General features: G+C 38.8%; 1 protein-coding gene across 7 annotated transcripts in view; it reads left to right on the plus strand.

Annotated features, from left to right (window-relative positions):
* The window catches only part of LOC122930979 (ABI family member 3 binding protein), a 407,440-nt gene that overhangs the window by 294,659 nt on the left and 92,924 nt on the right, over positions 1–19,857 (plus strand). For 2 of the 7 annotated variants that reach the window (XM_044284793.1, XM_044284797.1), the window contains exons 14-25: positions 52–123; positions 1,892–1,945; positions 2,201–2,269; positions 4,927–4,998; positions 5,079–5,159; positions 5,672–5,740; positions 6,747–6,821; positions 7,753–7,824; positions 11,175–11,246; positions 11,915–11,983; positions 12,400–12,468; positions 13,806–13,883. In XM_044284793.1, coding sequence (XP_044140728.1) covers positions 52–123; positions 1,892–1,945; positions 2,201–2,269; positions 4,927–4,998; positions 5,079–5,159; positions 5,672–5,740; positions 6,747–6,821; positions 7,753–7,824; positions 11,175–11,246; positions 11,915–11,983; positions 12,400–12,468; positions 13,806–13,883 — 852 coding nt within the window. The remainder of the gene's footprint in view (positions 1–51; positions 124–1,891; positions 1,946–2,200; positions 2,270–4,926; positions 4,999–5,078; positions 5,160–5,671; positions 5,741–6,746; positions 6,822–7,752; positions 7,825–11,174; positions 11,247–11,914; positions 11,984–12,399; positions 12,469–13,805; positions 13,884–19,857) is intronic. The other 5 variants (XM_044284795.1, XM_044284794.1, XM_044284796.1 and 2 more) reach the window with 5 other exon arrangements.

Consider the following 19,857-nt stretch of genomic DNA (forward strand, 5'->3'; position numbering starts at 1 on the left):
GCACATAGAGACATGACATAGAAGCAATCAGATTTTGTTTTCTAACTTTAGTACGTAAGACAACATCCAGACCTTTAACAACTAATGCTCCCACAACATCACAATGGACAGCGTCAACACAGGGTAATATCTATTCATTTGGTATGCAGCATATACCGTAATTATTTTCTGCTTTGAAATGCATTGCTTAAAGTGAGCCTCTCACCGCGTTTCTTTATTTAATTAGTAGACATGGCTGTGCAGATAATGCATGCCGCTACATGTGCATGAGTTAAAGATATCTTATTGTGGAAGTCTGCATATGATTATGTCAATTATTTACATACCCTTATACTAACTTAAAGGGGTTGTGGGCAAGCATTCTGCCGGACCTGCAAAGGGAAGATGACTTACCCGCTCCTTCTCCTGCAGTCCTGTGATACTCCACTGGGCTTGATTGATGTCAACTTTCAGTTTGACATCACCACAGCCAATTACAGGCCGACCATCTGTGACCATTTGTCATGATGCAAGGTGAGCCGGAAACCGCTGCAGTCTGTGATTAGCTTTGGCAATGTCAAACCGGATGTTGACATCAATGTTGCCCAGCAGAGCATCATAGGCCTGCAGGAGAAGGAGCGGGGAGCTGCCGCTGGTGGAGCAGGTTAGTCATCTTCCCTTTGTAGGAAGGGGGGCTTGCCAAAACACCCGTTTTCTAAAGGAGACTGTACTCTAAAGGCACATTTACAGAAATAGTTTTCCCATGTACTCTTGCTTACGATAATCTGCCCGTTTAAAGGTGCTGCAGAGCATTCGATGAATAATCTTTCATACAGACACCTCAATCATCATTCCCAGGCAGCAGATTGCTGTTTGCACAGCACAATCTGCTGCCCGGGAACGATGATGGAGGTGTCTGCATGAAAGTCCAGTTCACCCAATGAACTAGTGTTTTGCTCGTTCATCGGATGCTCTGCAGCACCTTTAAACAGGCAGATTATCGTGAGCAAGAGTAAATGGGAAACGCTGAGGGAGATTTCTCAAAACTGGTGTAAAGAAAAACCGGCTTAGTTGTCCATAGTAACCAATCTGATTCCACCTTTCATTTTTCAGAGCCCCTTGGAAAATGAAAGGTGGAATCTGATTGGTTGCCACGTTCTACTTTACACCAGTTTTTTTTTTTATTTCCCCTAATAAATTTGTATGAGGAAGAACTATAGCAGTAGCCATCATTATTCCTCATACAGTGGAGGTGATTGTTATATATAAATGCAGCACTACATCTCCTGTGATGAGGAGGCAATTGTCAGGAAGGAACGCTTCCTTCCCAATAATTGTCTACTAGTCGCCGCAGTGTAAATGCACCTTAATAGTGGCTGACAGCCTGTCCTAAAGTCATAATGTTCTGATTGGCTATAGGCCAATCCTGGCAATCTTGCACTGACACAACTAATGTCAGAAATGTTCCAGACATACAGAAACTTTTCTTTTAGCCTACTCACCATTCCCTTGTAACTTGTGAGTGTAGAAAGACAAATTTTCTATACAGTCTTAGAAAGGATGCCAGTCGTCATCTTCTAACCACAATCAACTCTTAATACCGGAGACATTTGGGCCTTGATGATCAGACATGTTTAGCAGTAAGACACCTGTTGATAACTGTGAGGATGACTGTAAATTATTATTCCACATTCTGTGAGAGTTGCATTGCAACAAATGGTCTCTTTGGTTTCCCAACTTGTAATGGAGTAGATATAACCAGATGATGAAAAGCTAAAGGAAGTGATACATGCACCTTTTATTTTACAGTATATATGTAATATAGTTTAGGATATTTACCAGTAGAAGTCTTTATCCATCTAATACAGCCATCATAATTGTAATAACATAACTAATACTATATTCCGTTCAGTGTTAAAGGACATAAATCCCACCATGTTTATTGAAGAAACAACCATCGCCTTGGGTAAATAATCCTCTGCCATAGCATTTTCCTCCTTGAATTTCAACCATGTTGCATGTTCTTTTCTAGGCTGAGATACTTCCTGATGAAAGAGGCTTGCATATCTTTTCTTTTCACAGATTTTGTAGATTGTTTTCTTGCCTATGCCATTTTCTTGAATAATATGCTTTACGTTTGGCTCAATGCTGTTTATCTCATTGGACGTAGGAATAACATATATAGTCTCAGTGAAGTCAAGCTCTTCTATTTTATTTCCAGTTCCAACAGAAACCCCAAAACGTATTACTAAAAAGACCCAAACATCAGAAAGTCCATCCTTACCAGTTGGTAATAATAATTTATGTTTTTCTTTAAAAACCTTCCACTCATGTTTTCTTTTCAGTAGATTGTTACATATATCATACAAACCAGTAGTGTCTATCTAATGAAGGAAAGTATTGTAATGCTAATACTTTAACACTGTTTTATTCCATTCAGATCCTAAAACATCACATATTCTTCAAAATGGCGATTTAGGATTTGACATTTTTGCACATACCAAGATTTCTCTCTGTAAACATATACAGTATATATATATATATATATATATATATATATATATATATTTATTTTAATTTTTTTTCTTTTGCTGAAGGTTTTGTTGTTTTGGTTTTCATTTCAAGGATTTTTTGTGGCTTTAATTTCTATTTCAAGGTTTCTGTGCTTTTTTGCCTTCAGACAACTATATTTATTGACAGCTCAACATCTAAAAATTGTTCTATTCTGGCTTCAGTAAGCATCAAATATCAAACTCAAAAAAGATTAGCCTTGTTGCTCATCGCATCAATTTATTTTATCGGTACACTTTATTTTTGTATATGACATCCAGCTTTTTCAGTAGGTGATAAGTATTTTCTGATCGTCTTGTTGCTTGGGCTTGCCATGTACAGTTTGGTTTAAAACACAGACCTCTGTGTTGCATCTGATGTAACTGATGATGTAGCTAACCAAATACCTGGGAAATGAACAAAGCAATGCTAAAAATATAGACCATTTCTACATAAGCAAATATTGTAATAGAATATGGAAAGGATTTAATGCAGTGTGTCCACAATGAACCTTTCAGATGGGATATTTAAATATCAAAGTAGTGGCTAGTGGAAGTATGCATGAGAAAATTGAGATCTTGTATCTAAAGTAATTCTAGCATTATCTCATAAGTTGGTTTTACATTGGCATACATTTAAATTGTTAAACTGTTCAAGAATATTTTGGATAATCCAATCAAAAACATCACAATAATTATTGTATCCATTGACCAACAGAGCTTTCATTAGAGTCAAATGTCAGTGATTTCACACAGATACTTAATTACTTCCAAATGTCGCTTTTCTAAACTGATTTTGCGTTCTGTCTCTTGGGTCAGTTTCACATGACAGTATTTTGCATCAGTTATTGAAACCCAAAACTATGTGTGATTCCAAAATAGAGAAGAGGTGCAAATGTTTCTCTTGTGCATTTTCTCTGTGTAGGTTCCAGTCTCGGTTTCTCATTCACATACTAATACAAGATACTGACTAATATAAATAAGTTTTCAAGAGCTTTCACATGTTCTATACTGAAAAGTGAAAAGTATTTGCAGCAAACCAAAGTTATCATAGGCTCACATTAAGGATCAGCAAACTGGTTCGAAATTCAGGCAAAACTTCTCAAAAAGTCCAGATTCAGTCAAACCCAAATTTTTTGTGATTAGTTTTGGGCAGCGTTCTAGCCTACAATAAGCGTCACGTATATCAATGTCATATAAATAATAGAAATAGTACCCACCCAGAGGTGCCCCCTAAGGCCTTGCAACTAGAAATGTTGTTTTCATCTGCTTTTCTCTGATCAAGGGCTTTTGTCCTGAAAGAACTAGTGGCAGATATGAGGCTGGCTTAGCTATTTTTCTAGTACGCTACATAAGCCTGTTTAAAAGACAGAAAAGCATCACTGCCAATCTGCTGTGGGAAAATAATGCAGCACTCATTGCTGCTGCATTTTCCTTACTGTGGACCTATTTGCTGTGCAGCAGCAATTATTAATTATAGCTCCTGCTGTCTCACTTCAATGGGACTGCTCCTTCCTATTCACCTGACTATGAATCATAAGTATAGCAACACCTTCAGCAACTTTATTTTACCATTTTGGATCAACTCGACAAAGACACCTCCAAAGTAACTTTCATCTGAAAGTAAGACAAGATAATTACACCATCCTACAAAGTTAACACCTATCTCAACAAAGCATGCAAGCTAGTTCTCTTTATAGAAGGACAAGAGAACCACATACTCAGTCTACCAAGCGCATCACCTGGACTACAATACCGCACACACATAATCGGCTACTTGGCATAGTAGGGTTATCGCCTGGTCTACAATACTGCGCATGCATACTTGGTATACCATGGGCTCTCCATAATAAAAAAGAGTACCCCTTATAAAACGCATATATATTGTTACACACATTTCTGTGTTAGGCTCTTTCTCTCTCTCGTTGGTTTGGGACAAATTGATTCATGCCCGAGCCGAATAAAAAAAAAAAAGAACTTCATACAAAGCAAATCTTGTCTGGTTCGCTCATCTCTAGCTCACATACATTGGAATGTATCCATAATATGGCACCCATAGTATTCTGTGGGTCCATACTGTACAACTGTTTGTCTCAAGTTTTACATGGCAACCCTTGGAAGTTTAAGTAATAATTTAATCCCTAAGAAAAAGAATGGTAGCGTGCTTCATTACATTGATATTTTCTCTTAGAAGTGTGGGGACTGCATGCGCTGCAGTTCATAGTCCATGTACATGAGCCGTAAAAATGATATCAATTTTCTATAACTGATTCTATTCTCTTTTTTTGTTTATTTGTTTTTGCAATTGAAATTTGCAGAAGAACACTGGTGCCAAAATCACAAAAACAAGCATTCTGCAATTTAAAATAAAACTTAAAATAAATCTTTATCTTTTTAGAGCCATATAAAACAGAACAAGATAGTTCCCCTAAATTCAACAGAACTACAGAAAGTCCAACAACATCCACTGGTAAATTCAAATTAACTCTTCCATTTAGAAAAAAAATACTTCCAAAATCTCCCTGTACTTATATGTTGTATTCTACACAGTGGTAAAACCAGTGCACTCCAAAAGGATGCCCATTAACCTCATTGCTCTCCAAATATTTGAGGATCCAACAGTTCCAAGTGGTAACGTTGCCTGCTTTACGTTAGCATGGCATGTTTATTATATTACTGCAAAACACACCTACAGTGCTTTGAAATTTTCACGTAGCTCTCGTTCTTTTCTTCTTCTTTTGCCTTTTTCTTGCAACTCTAATTTCTGTAGATGCACAGATAGAGTACAGTTTGTTGCAGCAAACGTTACCATGGGCCATTATGGTATTTGATACGACTTTCTCAAATTGAAGCATGTTTGATGGGACACTATGAATGTTATTCAAAGCATACCCTAAACTCAACAAACTCTGCTCCACCTGTAAATATATAGCTTAAATATGTAAAAGGCTGGCTCCCAATGCTATAGGTCTGCATACAATGCTTTTTCTAAGGATACTATTTTAAAAAGCCTTCCTATTCCAGTGCTTTATAGTCACAATTCATTGTTTTCTCCTAGTAACTAATCACATATTGTATTTTTATTGCTAATATTGTTTTACAGAGAAAAATGTGTAACGTCTGTTCTTTTATTTGCATTCCAGAAACACAAACCTCCCCACCTCCCATTCCTAAAACAACTCATTCAAATAAAAAGTTACACTCAAAGCCTGGTAATTTCAAAATTATTTCATTCAGTTTTTTATTATTTTTTCCCCCAATATTGCTATGGGACTGGCAGAAACAATTGTATTTGACCCTCTCTGTCTGTCCCATAGAATAGAGCAGCAGCGCACATGCCTGACCGCTGCTCCATGTAACATTGATTGTGCATTGAGGGTCAATACCACCATTCTAGTGATTGTGGGGGTTTCAGTGGTGAAGACCACAGTGTTCAGACATTTATCGCCTCTCCTGTAGTTATGGTATAAATGTCATTTGTGGGAAACCCAGTTTAATATTCTGATCTCTGATCCAATATTTCTTGTAGAGGACTCAATATCATCCCTATTTCCACATCCAAGTATATTTTATGTAGCCATGGGCGTAACTATAGCCATAGCACTTGCTATGGGGGCCAATCAGGTGCAAGAATGTTGTTGTTGTGAGAAGTAACAATATGGTGGCTTTTGCTATAATGTGGGTTTTCTGATATATTGTGCTATTATACATACCTTTAAATAATGGTACTTATGCTGCTGTTTTCATTTTATTACACCAGATGGTGGTATCCCCTTTTTATTTTGCTATGGGGCTCTATGAATTATCATTAAGCCCCTGTGTGTAGACATCTAGCCCACTTTCGCCAACATTTTTGGTTGGTGGCATAGAATTATTATTATTGTTGATATATTGCCAAAGGAACGCTGACCAGTATTTCCTGCAGGATGAAAACCCCTTGATTGGTCTTGAAAAGTCAAGTTTAATTATTGTATGGTTGAGGTAGATCTGTGTTTGATGTGTTTGGGAGGAGTTTAACTTATCATCTGTATGTTTTTTCTGTATGTTATTAAATGGAAATCCCTACAAAGGTTCTCATGAAATGTACAATGTTTCCAGAGTTCTAGGTTGTTTCTTTAATTTTTTGTTGTTGAAAGTTTCTTATTAGCCAAAAATGTACATGCTGGTGCCATATTAACATTTTACTGTAACGAGCATTTGTTTTATTCTTCATCACAGCTCCAAAATCAACACAGAGAGTACCTATAAATGTTATTAGTCTTCAGATCTTTGAAGAACCAGATGTACCTTTGGGTAAAGAGCCTTTCATGTTTATTGACTGCAATATCTGCAATGAGCACATCAAAAATGTAATTTCTTATGATGCCGAGTACCCACTCATTTAAAGGTTAAACTTGAAAAAAGAGAAATGTCTGATTGTAGATCCCCTTTTAAAAGGAAGCATCAGTACATCTGATAGCTTACATGGACTTCTATAAGCATCTCTATGAAGTTTTACAATGTTAAAGTACAATCTTAGTTCTTTCAGCCTCAGCTTTTGTATCCTTCCTTACCTTTCCTTTTTTTTTAAAACAGAACTTTTGCATTAGTCCCAGTGACCAACAGAGCAATACAGAAAGTTGGTCATCTCACACCACTCCTCTCGGGATATCTCGAGCCATGAGGGATAGTAAGGGAGGATACATTTCTATATATTAATTTGTTTGTATCTAAAATATAAACCTTCCTACTCCTATGTTAATATATAATATCTTGACAAGCCAAATTGATATATTCCTAACCAAAAACAACTTGCTGACAGTAATATAATGATCAATGTTAAAGGGTTGTTTCATGACCCTCCTCTAGAAGCCAGAACGAAGAGTTGCTCTCAGCAGAGTGAAGAGCTACTGACAAAAAGCAACTCTTACTGTGGCAGACACAGCTCACCTATGTATTACATGGTCAACCAAGAATGTTCACCTTGTGACACTAGCAGCTTTGATTTCAGCTGAGCTCCAGTAGCTATTAAAACTTGACCCTTGGCAATCAGCTGTTCGCTGGCCTAGCTCTTTTTTACAAAATGAGATACTAATTATCATATATTTCTTACATCTGAGATCTAGAAAAGTAATGGGAGCACACGGAAATTTTATAGCTACACCTGGTATACAGTATAGTGTCAAGTATACATTGGATTGCTTCTATCGAACAGCTACCACTACTAATCTGTTGTATTTTTCAGTTCCTAACACACAAAGACCTTATCAGTCCACAGCAACACAAAAGCCTGAAAGTCCTCCTCATTCAGAGCCTGGTAAATATTTTAACTACACCAGTTGTGCTGTCCATATTTGCTACTACTTAATCCTATAAACTAGGAATGTTATAGGCAACCCTCATGATAGAAAAGCATCAGATTTTAAAGATAGCATCAGCCCTGTTCACATTAAGGTTATGAGTTCATCTTTTTTAGGAGCCATTATGTACAGTCGTGGCCAAAAGTTTTGAGAATTACATAAATATTGAAAATTGGAAAAGTTGCTGCTTAAGTTTTTATAATAGCAATTTGCATATACTCCAGAATGTTATGAAGAGTGATCAGATGAATTGCATAGTCCTTCTTTGCCATGAAAATTAACTTAATTCCCAAAAAAAACTTTCCACTGCATTTCATTGCTGTCATTAAAGGACCTGCTGAGATCATTTCAGTAATCGTCTTAACTCAGGTGAGAATGTTGACGAGCACAAGGCTGGAGATCATTATGTCAGGCTGATTGGGTTAAAATGGCAGACTTGACCTGTTAAAAGGAGGGTGATTCTTGAAATCATTGTTCTTCCATTGTTAACCATGGTGACCTGCAAAGAAACGCGTGCAGCCATCATTGTGTTGCATAAAAATGGCTTCACAGGCAAGGATATTGTGGCTACTAAGATTGCACCTCAATCAACAATTTAGAGGATCATCAAGAACTTCAAGGAAAGAGGTTTAATTCTTATTAAGAAGGCTTCAGGGCGTCCAAGAAAGTCCAGCAAGCGCCAGGATCGTCTCCTAAAGAGGATTCTCCTGCGGGATCGGAGTGCCACCAGTGCAGAGCTTGCTCAGGAATGGCAGCAGGCAGGTGTGAGCGCTTCTGCACGCACAGTGAGGCGAAGACTTTTGGAAGATGGCCTAGTGTCAAGAAGGGCAGCAAAGAAGCCACTTCTCTCCAAAAAAAACCATCAGGGACAGATTGATCTTCTGCAGAAAATATGGTGAATGGACTGCTGAGTACTGGGACAAAGTCATATTCTCTGATGAAGCCTCTTTCCGATTTTTTGGGGCATCAGGAAAAAGGCTTGTCCGGAGAAGAAAAGGTGAGCGCTACCATCAGTCCTGTGTCATGCCAACAGTAAAGCATCCTGAGACCATTCATGTGTGGGGTTGCTTCTCATCCAAGGGAGTGGGATCACTCACAATTTTGCCCAAAAACACAGCCATGAATAAAGAATGGTACCAAAACACCCTCCAACGGCAACTTCTTCCAACAATCCAACAACAGTTTGGTGAAGAACAATGCATTTTCCAGCACGATGGAACACCGTGCCATAAGGGAAAAGTGATAACTAAGTGGCTCGGAGACCAAAACATTGACATTTTGGGTCATTGGCCTGGAAACTCCCCAGATCCTAATCCCATTGAGAACTTGTGGTCAATCCTCAAGAGGCGGGTGGACAAACAAAAACCCACTAATTCTGACAAACGCCAAGAAGTGATTATGAAGGAATGGGTTGCTATCAGTCAGGAATTGGCCCAGAAGTTGATTGAGAGCATGCCCAGTTAAATTGCAGAGGTCCTGAAAAAGAAGGGCCAACACTGCAAATACTGACTCTTTGCATAAATGTCATGTAATTGTCGATAAAAGCCTTTGAAATGTATGAAGTGCGTGTTATTATATTTCACTACATCACAGAAACAACTGAAACAAAGATCTAAAAGCAGTTTAGCAGCAAACTTTGTGAAAACGAATATTTGTGTGATTCTCAAAACTTTTGGCCATGACTGTATATAATGAATCTAGACTGATCTGCTTTGTAAAGGATCCCATTCACTCAACATTTATATTTTTATTTGAAAGATATCTACCAGAACAGTACATACTATATTTACTTTGTATACTGGATGATACCCACTAAACATAAATCTCTAGCATTTTAGATACTTGAGAAAGGAAGTCCAGTCTAGAGTCAAGTGCCTACCAATTGTGCCAGGTCTTCAGCTAATTTTTCCTAGCCCATCATCTTCAAAGTAATTGCTCCCATAAATTTAGATTTTCTTACCTTTCTGTGAACAATCTGTGTGCCGTTCTGTAGTTCGGTTTATATTGTTCCATTGCACAAATGTGTTTGGAATACCTGCTCACTAACCTACTAACATATGCTGAAGTAACATAGATATGACATTAGTTGACAATATTCAGATAAGTTAAAGGGGTTTTCCAATTGTTTTTATACTGATGTCCTATCCTCTCTCTGCATTCAACCGCATTGCCGTCCGACCTCATTAATATAATGGGGAGTGGCTGAGATCTGGCCACAATCCAGTAAATATGCCGCAGTAGTTTTCATTCAGCAGATTCTCTGCATATTTGCCGGGTTGCTGACAGATCTCCACTGGTCTCCATTATAGTTAATGGGGCCGACAGGTATCAGGTAGCATCAGGCAATGCCAGATCCAGACATCTCCGATTGGCTGCTTCCTGCCAGAACAGCCTGCCAAAGATGTCTAGCGCTAGTGTGAAACTAGCTTCAGGCTTAGCACATCACCATTTAAAAAGACGGATCCCTTATTTTGAGCATCAGGTATGCTCAGTTACCATCAGTTTGCAGTAAAAATAAATAAATAAAATAAGTGATCCGTCTTATCTTGAGCATCAGTTATGACCAGTTTGTGTCAGTTCCGTCAGTGATTAATTTTTGACAGGAGAAAAAGTACTGCATGCAATACTTTTTCTCCCGTCAAAAATAACTGATCTCTGACGGAAGGGACACAAACTGATGCAAACTGATTATAACTGATGCTCAAAAAAAGATGGATCACTTATTTTTAGTGCAAATTGATCATAACTGATACTCAAAATACATGATCCATTTTTTATTTTTTTTTCTATTCTTCTGACATATCAGAAGAAAGGAAAGTACGGTGATGTCAACTCGCTCTAACTATGTGCAGTGAAATATCATAGCTAGATAGATCAATAACAAAAAAAGCCATTGTGAGAAGCCATTAAGTTTGATGTTGCTGATGTTAGCACAGATCATGAACACATATGAACATTTATGTTCTGTAACATAGAAGATAAACCAATCCTTTGACCTGGGGCTTGGCCCTTTTGAATACACTAATGAATTATAATACTGGCCATCTCTGAATACATGAAACAACATAATGTTACAGTACTTCACACTTCTATGTTTTGAAAGTGAACTTTTTAGGCGCACAATTTACATAACTCTGGACATAGTTTTCATAACTGCATCTAACTTAAGCATATCATGTAATAACACTTCATCATTAGTACACTCCATGTCTGTGTTTATTCTCTGTGATCAAGGCTAATATAATGAAATCAGAAAATAGATTTTTTTAGCAGTAAAAAAAAGAGATCTCACTGGGTTTTTTTACAGTTCCAACGCAAAAGGTTTCAACACCAATAACCAAAAAACCCAAACCAACTCCTCGGACTCGAGCAAAACCTGGTAATACATTTACATGTGTTTTATTTATTTTGGAATCTCATAAAGTTTTCATTTTGCAGTCATTTTTGAGTGTGAAAAATGTCTGCATTTGAATTAAAAAATTAAGAAATGCATATTATAAACTAAGGCAGCCTCATAAAGCTGTAAAAACAGTGTATTTACTAAGGTGTGCTGTAGAACATGTTCTAATATTAATCGGTAGTACATATAAAATTGTGAACAGTGATCCTATACTTTTGCCAGTGCATTAAAATAGAAAAAAAAAAAATGATACTACACAAAAGGGTTAATTGTAATATTTCTTGTGTGTGGTGCCTGTGAATGGAATGATTTTAAAATGTATTAGTGTACTTGGCTTATTCTTTTAATTTTAGAGGAACAGCAAACTGCTTCTAGCAAAACCAGTGTATACCAATGGCATGTTTCCATATTGCAGATTTGTTGCAGAAATATCTGCAACTGCAGAAACAACTGAGTGGGGTTTCCAAAAACCCATTGATATGCTGCAGAAACAACTCAATTCACATATATGAACTTATGCAACAAATCTGCCTTGTGTGAACGTACCGTAAGAGCACTGTGTATTTGTCAGAGGCTTTGCTGATTTAACAGGTATACCTTGGAATGACATAGATATATGTTTAGAAACTGAAATTATTTCTTAATAGCTTCTACAGGAGCACCCATGGATACTACTAAACCTAAACGTCCACATGTGATTGTTGCAACTACGTTGGGTAATAGAAGACACATCCTCTTGTGAATGGCTTATTTCTCTTGTAATATATTTAGATGCCTCCATTATACTTAGTTGACATGCTGCGTGGTCATACTTGGAACGTGCAAGCTGTTTTCCATCCATTCTTTGGTTATGATTTGCATTGCTCTATTCACCAATATCTTTCTTCCATCATCATCCTGCTTTTGTGCTGAGGGCGCAGCATGCCTCCTTTTTCTACAACCTTCCTGGAAAAAATAAAATCATCATTTTTACTTTTTACCATTACACTTTTCTATTTTAGTAGCAATATTCCATCATCATCATCAGAGAAATCCTACTGCAATGAACTGCATGGCCATGTAAAGGACTCATTCCCACCTCCCTAACTTAAATCTATCCTTTATTAATTGGAAATTGTCTTTCTATTTTCAGCTCCATACCGACTGCAACATAGCTCTACCAGGCCCAAAACTTCTCTCAGACCACGGACTAGACTTCCTGGTAATTTCTGACACGTCTCTATTGTGGGACCATAACATATGTTTTTCCTCTGTTAGCTATTTTATGGCTTTTATGTAACTTTCTGTTTATTCATATTGACACTATTTGTATTTCTTTCCAACCAACGCTTGGACAGCTTATTTTTCAGTATTCCCTCCATGTCTCAAGCTCTCCTTTTGGAAATTGGATGTGTGAAAAGTGCTGCAAATATTTCCAGTCAGTTTTCCAGTCCAAGTCTATGTGTTTTTACTGTTTATTTCATAGACTGCCCATAGGCAGTTCATGCACATCAGTAAATTGCCCCCAAAAGTGAAAAATAACCCCTACTGTATGCGAAAATTACTATGATACCCATTTTGTGTTTTCATGGGAACATGTAATAGTAAAGCTCCCCCCACTCTAATCACTATTAACAAAGCGTTTGTCTTTAGGAAAGAAAGCTTCTGTACAACATTGAGAAATTTAATAGATTTTAAAAAGAGGCTTTTATAATAAGGTTAAAACTGTTGCTGCTGTGAATTGCATAGTATTACAGAAACGGCAAAATTCTGTAAAGTACAGTCAATTCATTTACCTGCTCTATTTTCTGCTATTAGGTGCAGAACAACAACAATAACATTATTATTATTATTATAATTATTCTTAATTTTAAAAAAACTAAAAGATTTATTGTTTAGTTTTATGAGATACACAAAGGGTAAGAAATGAGAATATCCAGAGATTTATATCAGCCTGGTCAGTAAACTAAGAAGTGTCATAAAACTTTACAGCTGTATATTTTTTATGCACTAATAAAACTGAAAACATTATTTTCAGCAAATGCACCATATAAGGGGTTTCAGTAGGAAATTCGTAACTTTTTCAAGAGTGTACCACTTTTTTTAGAATTGTATGTTTCCCACATAGGCACAGGCAGCAACATAATATTGAATGCAAAAGTAAAAAAAAAAAAAATAATAATAATAAATGTGACTTTTTGCATTTTTTTGTTAACTAAAAGTTAATGAACAATATAAAAATAGACATAGTGACATCCTCATAACTTTAACATCCTTATATATTATGTAAAATTGTGTAAAATTTTAATTTAAAAAATGGAGAAAATCCTTTTTCAAAAATTTTGTCATTATAAAAAAGTAGAAATATTTAAAGCTGATATGCATCCCAATATTATGGCTTCAAACAGCACAGTAAATAAAAAAGTTATACCTCAGAGAATACAGGAAAGCCAACAAATGCTGTGGTCGTAAAGCCCAATATTGGCCTGATTCTTAAGGGGCTAAATAACTGTCATTTGTAGAACAAATGTAAAACTTAAGCTTTTTTTTTTCCTTTAGCGCTTAATGGAGCAACACAGGGACCAATAAGATCAAGACCTACTGGGGAGTTCAACTGGCTGCCTGGCACAATACCAGGTAATAGGTCCATCATGATAGAAGGAGGGTCCATACTGTAAGAGCAGTAGGACTACTGAACTCTCTGCTGTACAGAAACAGAAAAGCAATAAAGCAGAATCTTCTTTATTCTCCTTGTTAAAACATTCAAACAACATGAGGTATAAATTAATTGGTCTGAAACGCGTTAGAAGTGTGGTTACAGTTTTTGCTACTAATATTGCTGTTTGAATTTTCTAAAAAAGAGAATAAAAAAAAATATTCTACAGTCTCCGGGTGTCAGTACTTACATTGCAATTTATGTTTCTGTAAATGTGTGTGTGTGTATATATATATATATATATATATATATATATATATCTTATGGTTTGGGGAATTCAGCTGTGACACATACATCCAAGAGTTTGAAGGGGCCCAGAAGCCTTTCTTGAAAGTAATAATAGTTATGTACTGGTTTACTGGAGGTGGATTGTTGAGCTAGGGATTTACTCTGATTATTAGATTTGTAGTTGAGAATTTAAAGGAATCTGCAGTTTTATGCTGCTCGACCCTAACAGCTCTAGTGCATGCCAACAAGTCCTGATATTCATGAGCTTCTTACTTTCTCCACCCCCCTGCCACTGATTGACAGTTTTTTTTACTAACTATGTTACTATGTTCATGTAAAATTGGGAAGGTTATTGTATATGACATTTTCTAGTATTCTGATATTCTCTCATTTCAAACCGGCCAAGCCCAGAGCCATTTTATAGTAAGAAGTTAATGTCTCTCCTTACTAATATATGTGTTTATAATGGTACACGTGCACACCCATATTGGCAGATATCAGGTCATTTACAGACAGTTCATTAAAAATGTCCCAGTGTTAATAATAATATATGTTTAATGTAAGCTAGAGGTGCTTGAGCACGGTATTGTGATGGTAATTGTCATGATTCATATTACTATTCTGAGCAATACACAAATGTTTCTTTTACTTTTCATACTTCCTTTTAGGTTTCCAATTTTTCTATTGAAATTAACTATAAACTATTCTCTCCTTAGACAGTTGTTTCTGTGACTACCATAGACATCAATGGAGAGCAGAGCAGACACGTGCATTGCCAACTCTCTCTCTTCAGGTGTACGTGATTCGTCATATCCCTGTTCTTGAAATAGGTGCTGGTTCCCACCTCTCAGACATATGAAACTCCAGTCTTAGTAAATCTGCTCCTATGTGTGAAACCATTCTTAAAATTTGGGTAACTGGACAGGAGGGGACTTCTATAAGAGAGTTTTTCTGCGACCTGTACAGAGGTCATTGTTAGAGATGAGAGAATTTTTCAAAAATACGACCAATTTTTCGGAAAAATTTGCTTCGATCCGAATGTATTCGCCGCGAATCGCGTAAAACCACGGCTATTTCCTGGCTGCTGAGAGCCTGTATAGTGGTGTAGAACACTGTGCCTTGTAGTAATATGCATAGGGAGTCTGCTGTGGTAGTGAAACAATACTGTGAGTCAGTATGACATGCAGATGACAGGCTTCGCTCTTAGAATCACTGCACACTTCAGTTATTTGGGCAGTCACGGGGCCAAAACTGACCAAACAACTAAAGTATCAACTCAGCCTTACATGTAAATGTTAGCATCAAGAAGAAGCGCACTCCTTTTACACCGTCGTCAGCTAAGTGCACATAGATGTCTACAGAACCCGTTCTATTAAACGCTTATACAAGTAGAGTCCCACGGACAGAGTGGCGAGGGTGTCAGCAGTAAGTTTGTGTTGACGTCACTGATTAATTTTCCCCATTCTCTGATCCGTCAGAACAATTACTCAGAAAAAACGGATCCTGTCTGTTGAGCATCCGCCTTCACTCAGTCAGCATTTGCTCAATAATCCCTCAGTATTGCTAAAGGCAAAAAAAACTGAGTGGATCTAAAACAGAGATGACACCTGAATGGAATATTTACATGTCTTCTGTGTTTTCTACCCACTCCTGCTTTTGGCTACCAAATCATAAGCCAATTCTGATGGGACCATAAAGGTCTTACAGCTGTTACATAGACAGGATCCATTGTGCATCTCATTTTTCCTTCCTTCTGACAGATCAGATGCAGTGTCAAATAAATGATGATGTAAGCCAGGCCGAAAGCCAAAATAGTGGATCAGTCATGAAGTGGGGAGAGTGGGAACAGCATGAGAAGTCCACAGAGTGGCTCTATGACATAGTGGTGAGGTGAAAGCAGCATCAGGAGGAGTGGCCCAAATACAGGGTCTGGAGGTTGCAGCAGCATGAGGAGACCACAGAGCGACACAATGACAGAGTCTGAAAGTGGCGGCAGCATCAGGAGGTCACAGAGTGGCCCAATGACAGGGTCTGGAGGTGGAAGCAGTATGAGGTGACCACCGAGTGGCACAATGACAGAGTCTGTAGGTGGCGGCAGCATCAGCATTAGGAGAAGGCCACCAAGTGGCACAATCATAGAGTCTGGAGGTGGCGGCAGTATGAGGAGGCCACCGAGTGGCACAATGACTGAGTCTGTAGGTGGCAGCAGCATGAGGAGACCACAGAGCGGCACAATGACAGAGTCTGGAGGTGGCAGCAGTATGAGGAGACCACAGAGCGGCACAATGACAGAGTGTAGAGGTGGCAGCAGCATGAGTAGGCCACAGAGTGGCACAATGACTGAGTCTGGAGGTGGCGGCAGCATCAGGAGGAGGTCACAGATTGGCACAATGACAGAGTCTGGGGGTGGCAGTAGCATGAGGGGACCACAGAGCGGCACATCGACAGTCTGGAGGTGGCCACAGAGTGGCAAGGTAACATACTGTGGAGGTAAGTGGCAATACCAGTACCCGCTGAAGATGGTGGGTGAAAGAAGGAGCATTTGGCATCAGATGTGTGGCATCAGGCGGGTAACAGCATCAGAATAGTAGTTGAGGCAGGTAGCCAGAAAAAAACGGTCTCTTTTGTCAGATTGTTGGTGTGGCACCATGGATGATCTAGTCTGATGCATCAGGCATTGGTGTGTGGAAATCCTGGCTGATCCACGCCTGATTCATCTTGATGCAGTGTCCCACTATGTGCTATATGTGGGCACTTTAAACTGTTCTAAATGTCATATCAAATGTATTGTGGTATCATGCAGTAATTCCCTTTAACAGGCTGGCAGTGTCATTTACCTTTATTCGCCCGTAGGTGGTGCTGGCACCACTTATATATATATATATAGCTGGGGGGTGTCAAGTCAGTGTGAGTGTTGAGGATGAGAATGAAGAGAGGAGAAAATTAATGGAGGAGGTGGAAATTAGTTTTTCCACCAAAATAATTCACAAAAGATTTGACTGCATATAAGTGCAGCGCTGAACGCTGAATACAATTTATTTTTCCACCGAAATAAGTCCCAAAAGATTTTACCGCATATAAGTGCAGTGCTGAACGCTGAATGAAATTTGTTTCTCCACCGAAATAATTCACAAAAGATTTGACCGCATATAAGTGCTGTGCTTAACACTGAATACAATTTTTTTTCCACCGAAATAAGTCACAAAAGATTTTACAGCATATAAGTGCAGCGCTGAATGCTGAATAAAATTTATTTTTCCACCAAAATATTTCAATAAAGATTTTACCACATATAATGGTGCACGGAGATGGAAAGGGTCTTCGGATTCCCTCCGAACTATACGGACGTCTCAGAAATGAACCGCTGCTCCCGACAGCAGCTCCTGGGAAGGTCAGGGAGCATCCCGATCATCCGGCATCTATTCGCTCCGCTAAAGGATTATTTTGAAAGTGTTTAGAAGCCACACAGGGCCCCCACGCTGCAGATTTATCATGGAGACAGCATGGAGATTTAACCGCATATAACCGCAGCGCTGACCGCTGAATAAATTTAGTTTTTCGACCAAAATACTTCAATAAAGATTTTACCACATATAACCTCCGCACTGACGTACTGCTACCGCTGCTACTTCCGTGAACCCCTGCACCACTACTTCCCAGGTAGGTAGGCCGCTGCGAAGTAGGTGCTCTACCCCCGGCACGTTTGGCTCCCGACCTCCCACTGCTGCCACCCGCTGATTCCCAGCCATGCTTTCAACCCATATAACCACCAACATGAACTGAGAATATATTTTTCTTTTTGTACTGAAATAGGCCACACTGCTGAATCCCAGACGTGCTTTCAACACATGTAACCGCCGACGTGAACTGAGAATGTATTTTTCTGTTTATACTGAAATAGACCACTAAACGCTTTTAACACATATAACCACCGCCGTGCTCTACCCCCAGCACGCTTGGCTCTCAACCTCCCACTGCTGCCACTCTGCTGACTTCCACCTATGCTTTCAACACATATAACCGCCGACATGAACTGAGAATATATTTTTCTTTTTGTACTGAAATAGGCCAGTAAACGCTTTCAGCAGAAATAACTGCAGAAGTGAACTGAGCATATATTTTTCTTGTTGGACTGAAATAGGCACTATACGCTTTCACCAGAATTAACTGCAGAAATGCACTGAGAATATATTTTTCTTGTAGTACTGAAATACGCCCCTATACGCTTTTACCAGAAATAACTGCAACAGTGCAGTGCGTATTTATTATTCTTATTTTTACTGTAATACGCCCCCATATGCTTTTAACAGAAATAACTGCAGAAGTGAACTGAGAATATATTTTTCTTGTTGGACTTAAATAGGCCACTATACACTTCAGAAATGCACTGAGAATATATTTTTCTTGTAGTACTGAAATACGCCCCTATACACTCTGACCAGAAATAACTGCAACAGTGCAGTGCGTATATTTTTTTGTTCTTTTACTGAAATACGCCTCTATACGCTTTCACCAGAAATAACTGCAGAAGTGAAATGCGTATATATTTTTCTTGTAGTACTGATTAGGGATGAGCGAACTCGAACTGTATAGTTCGGGTTCGTACCGAATTTTGGGGTGTCCGTGACACGGACCCGAACCCGGACATTTTCGTAAAAGTCCGGGTTCGGGTTCGGTGTTCGTCGCTTTCTTGGCGCTTTTGTGACGCTTTCTTGGCGCTTTTTGAAAGGCTGCAAAGCAGCCAATCAACAAGCGTCATACTACTTGCCCCAAGAGGCCGTCACAGCCATGCCTACTATTGGCATGGCTGTGATTGGCCAGAGCACCATGTGACCCAGCCTCTATTTAAGCTGGAGTCACATAGCGCCGCCCGTCACTCTGCTCTGATTAGCGTAGGGAGAGGTTGCGGATGCGACAGTAGGGCGAGATTAGGCAGATTAACTCCTCCAAAGGACTTCACTTGATTAATCGATCGATCTGCAGCTGTGCATCATTGGGCTGCTGAAATTCAAATGCTCACTCACTGTTTTTAGGCTGCCCTGACCGTTTGTCAGTCACTTTTTTCTGGGGTGATCGGCGGCCATTTTGTGTCTTGTGCGGTGCTGCGACCAAGTGCATCCAAGCTGCGACCAAGTGCATTTAACCCTCAATGGTGTGGTTGTTTTTTGGCTAAAGCCTACATCAGGGTGAAGCTGTCACACCAAGTGCATTTAACCAGCAATAGTCTGTTCATTTTTTGGCCATATACTAAATCAGGGGCAAGCTGCGCCTGTCACCAAGTGCATTTAACCCTCAATGGTGTGGTTGTTTTTTGGCTAAAGCCTACATCAGGGTGAAGCTGTCACACCAAGTGCATTTAACCAGCAATAGTCTGTTTATTTTTTGGCCATATACTACATCAGGGGCAAGCTGCGCCCGTCACCAAGTGCATTTAACCCTCAGTAGTGTGGTTCGTCAAGCTGTGACACCAAGTGCATTTAACCAGCAATAGTCTGTTCATTTTTTGGCCATATACTACATCAGGGGCAAGCTGCGCCCGTCACCAAGTGCATTTAACCCTCAGTAGTGTGGTTGGTCAAGCTATCACACCAAGTGCATTTAACCAGCAATAGTCTGTTCATTTTTTGGCCATATACTAAATCAGGGGCAAGCTGCGCCCGTCACCAA

The sequence above is a fragment of the Bufo gargarizans genome, chromosome 3 (assembly GCF_014858855.1).
Source record: "Bufo gargarizans isolate SCDJY-AF-19 chromosome 3, ASM1485885v1, whole genome shotgun sequence".
NCBI lineage: Eukaryota > Metazoa > Chordata > Amphibia > Anura > Bufonidae > Bufo > Bufo gargarizans.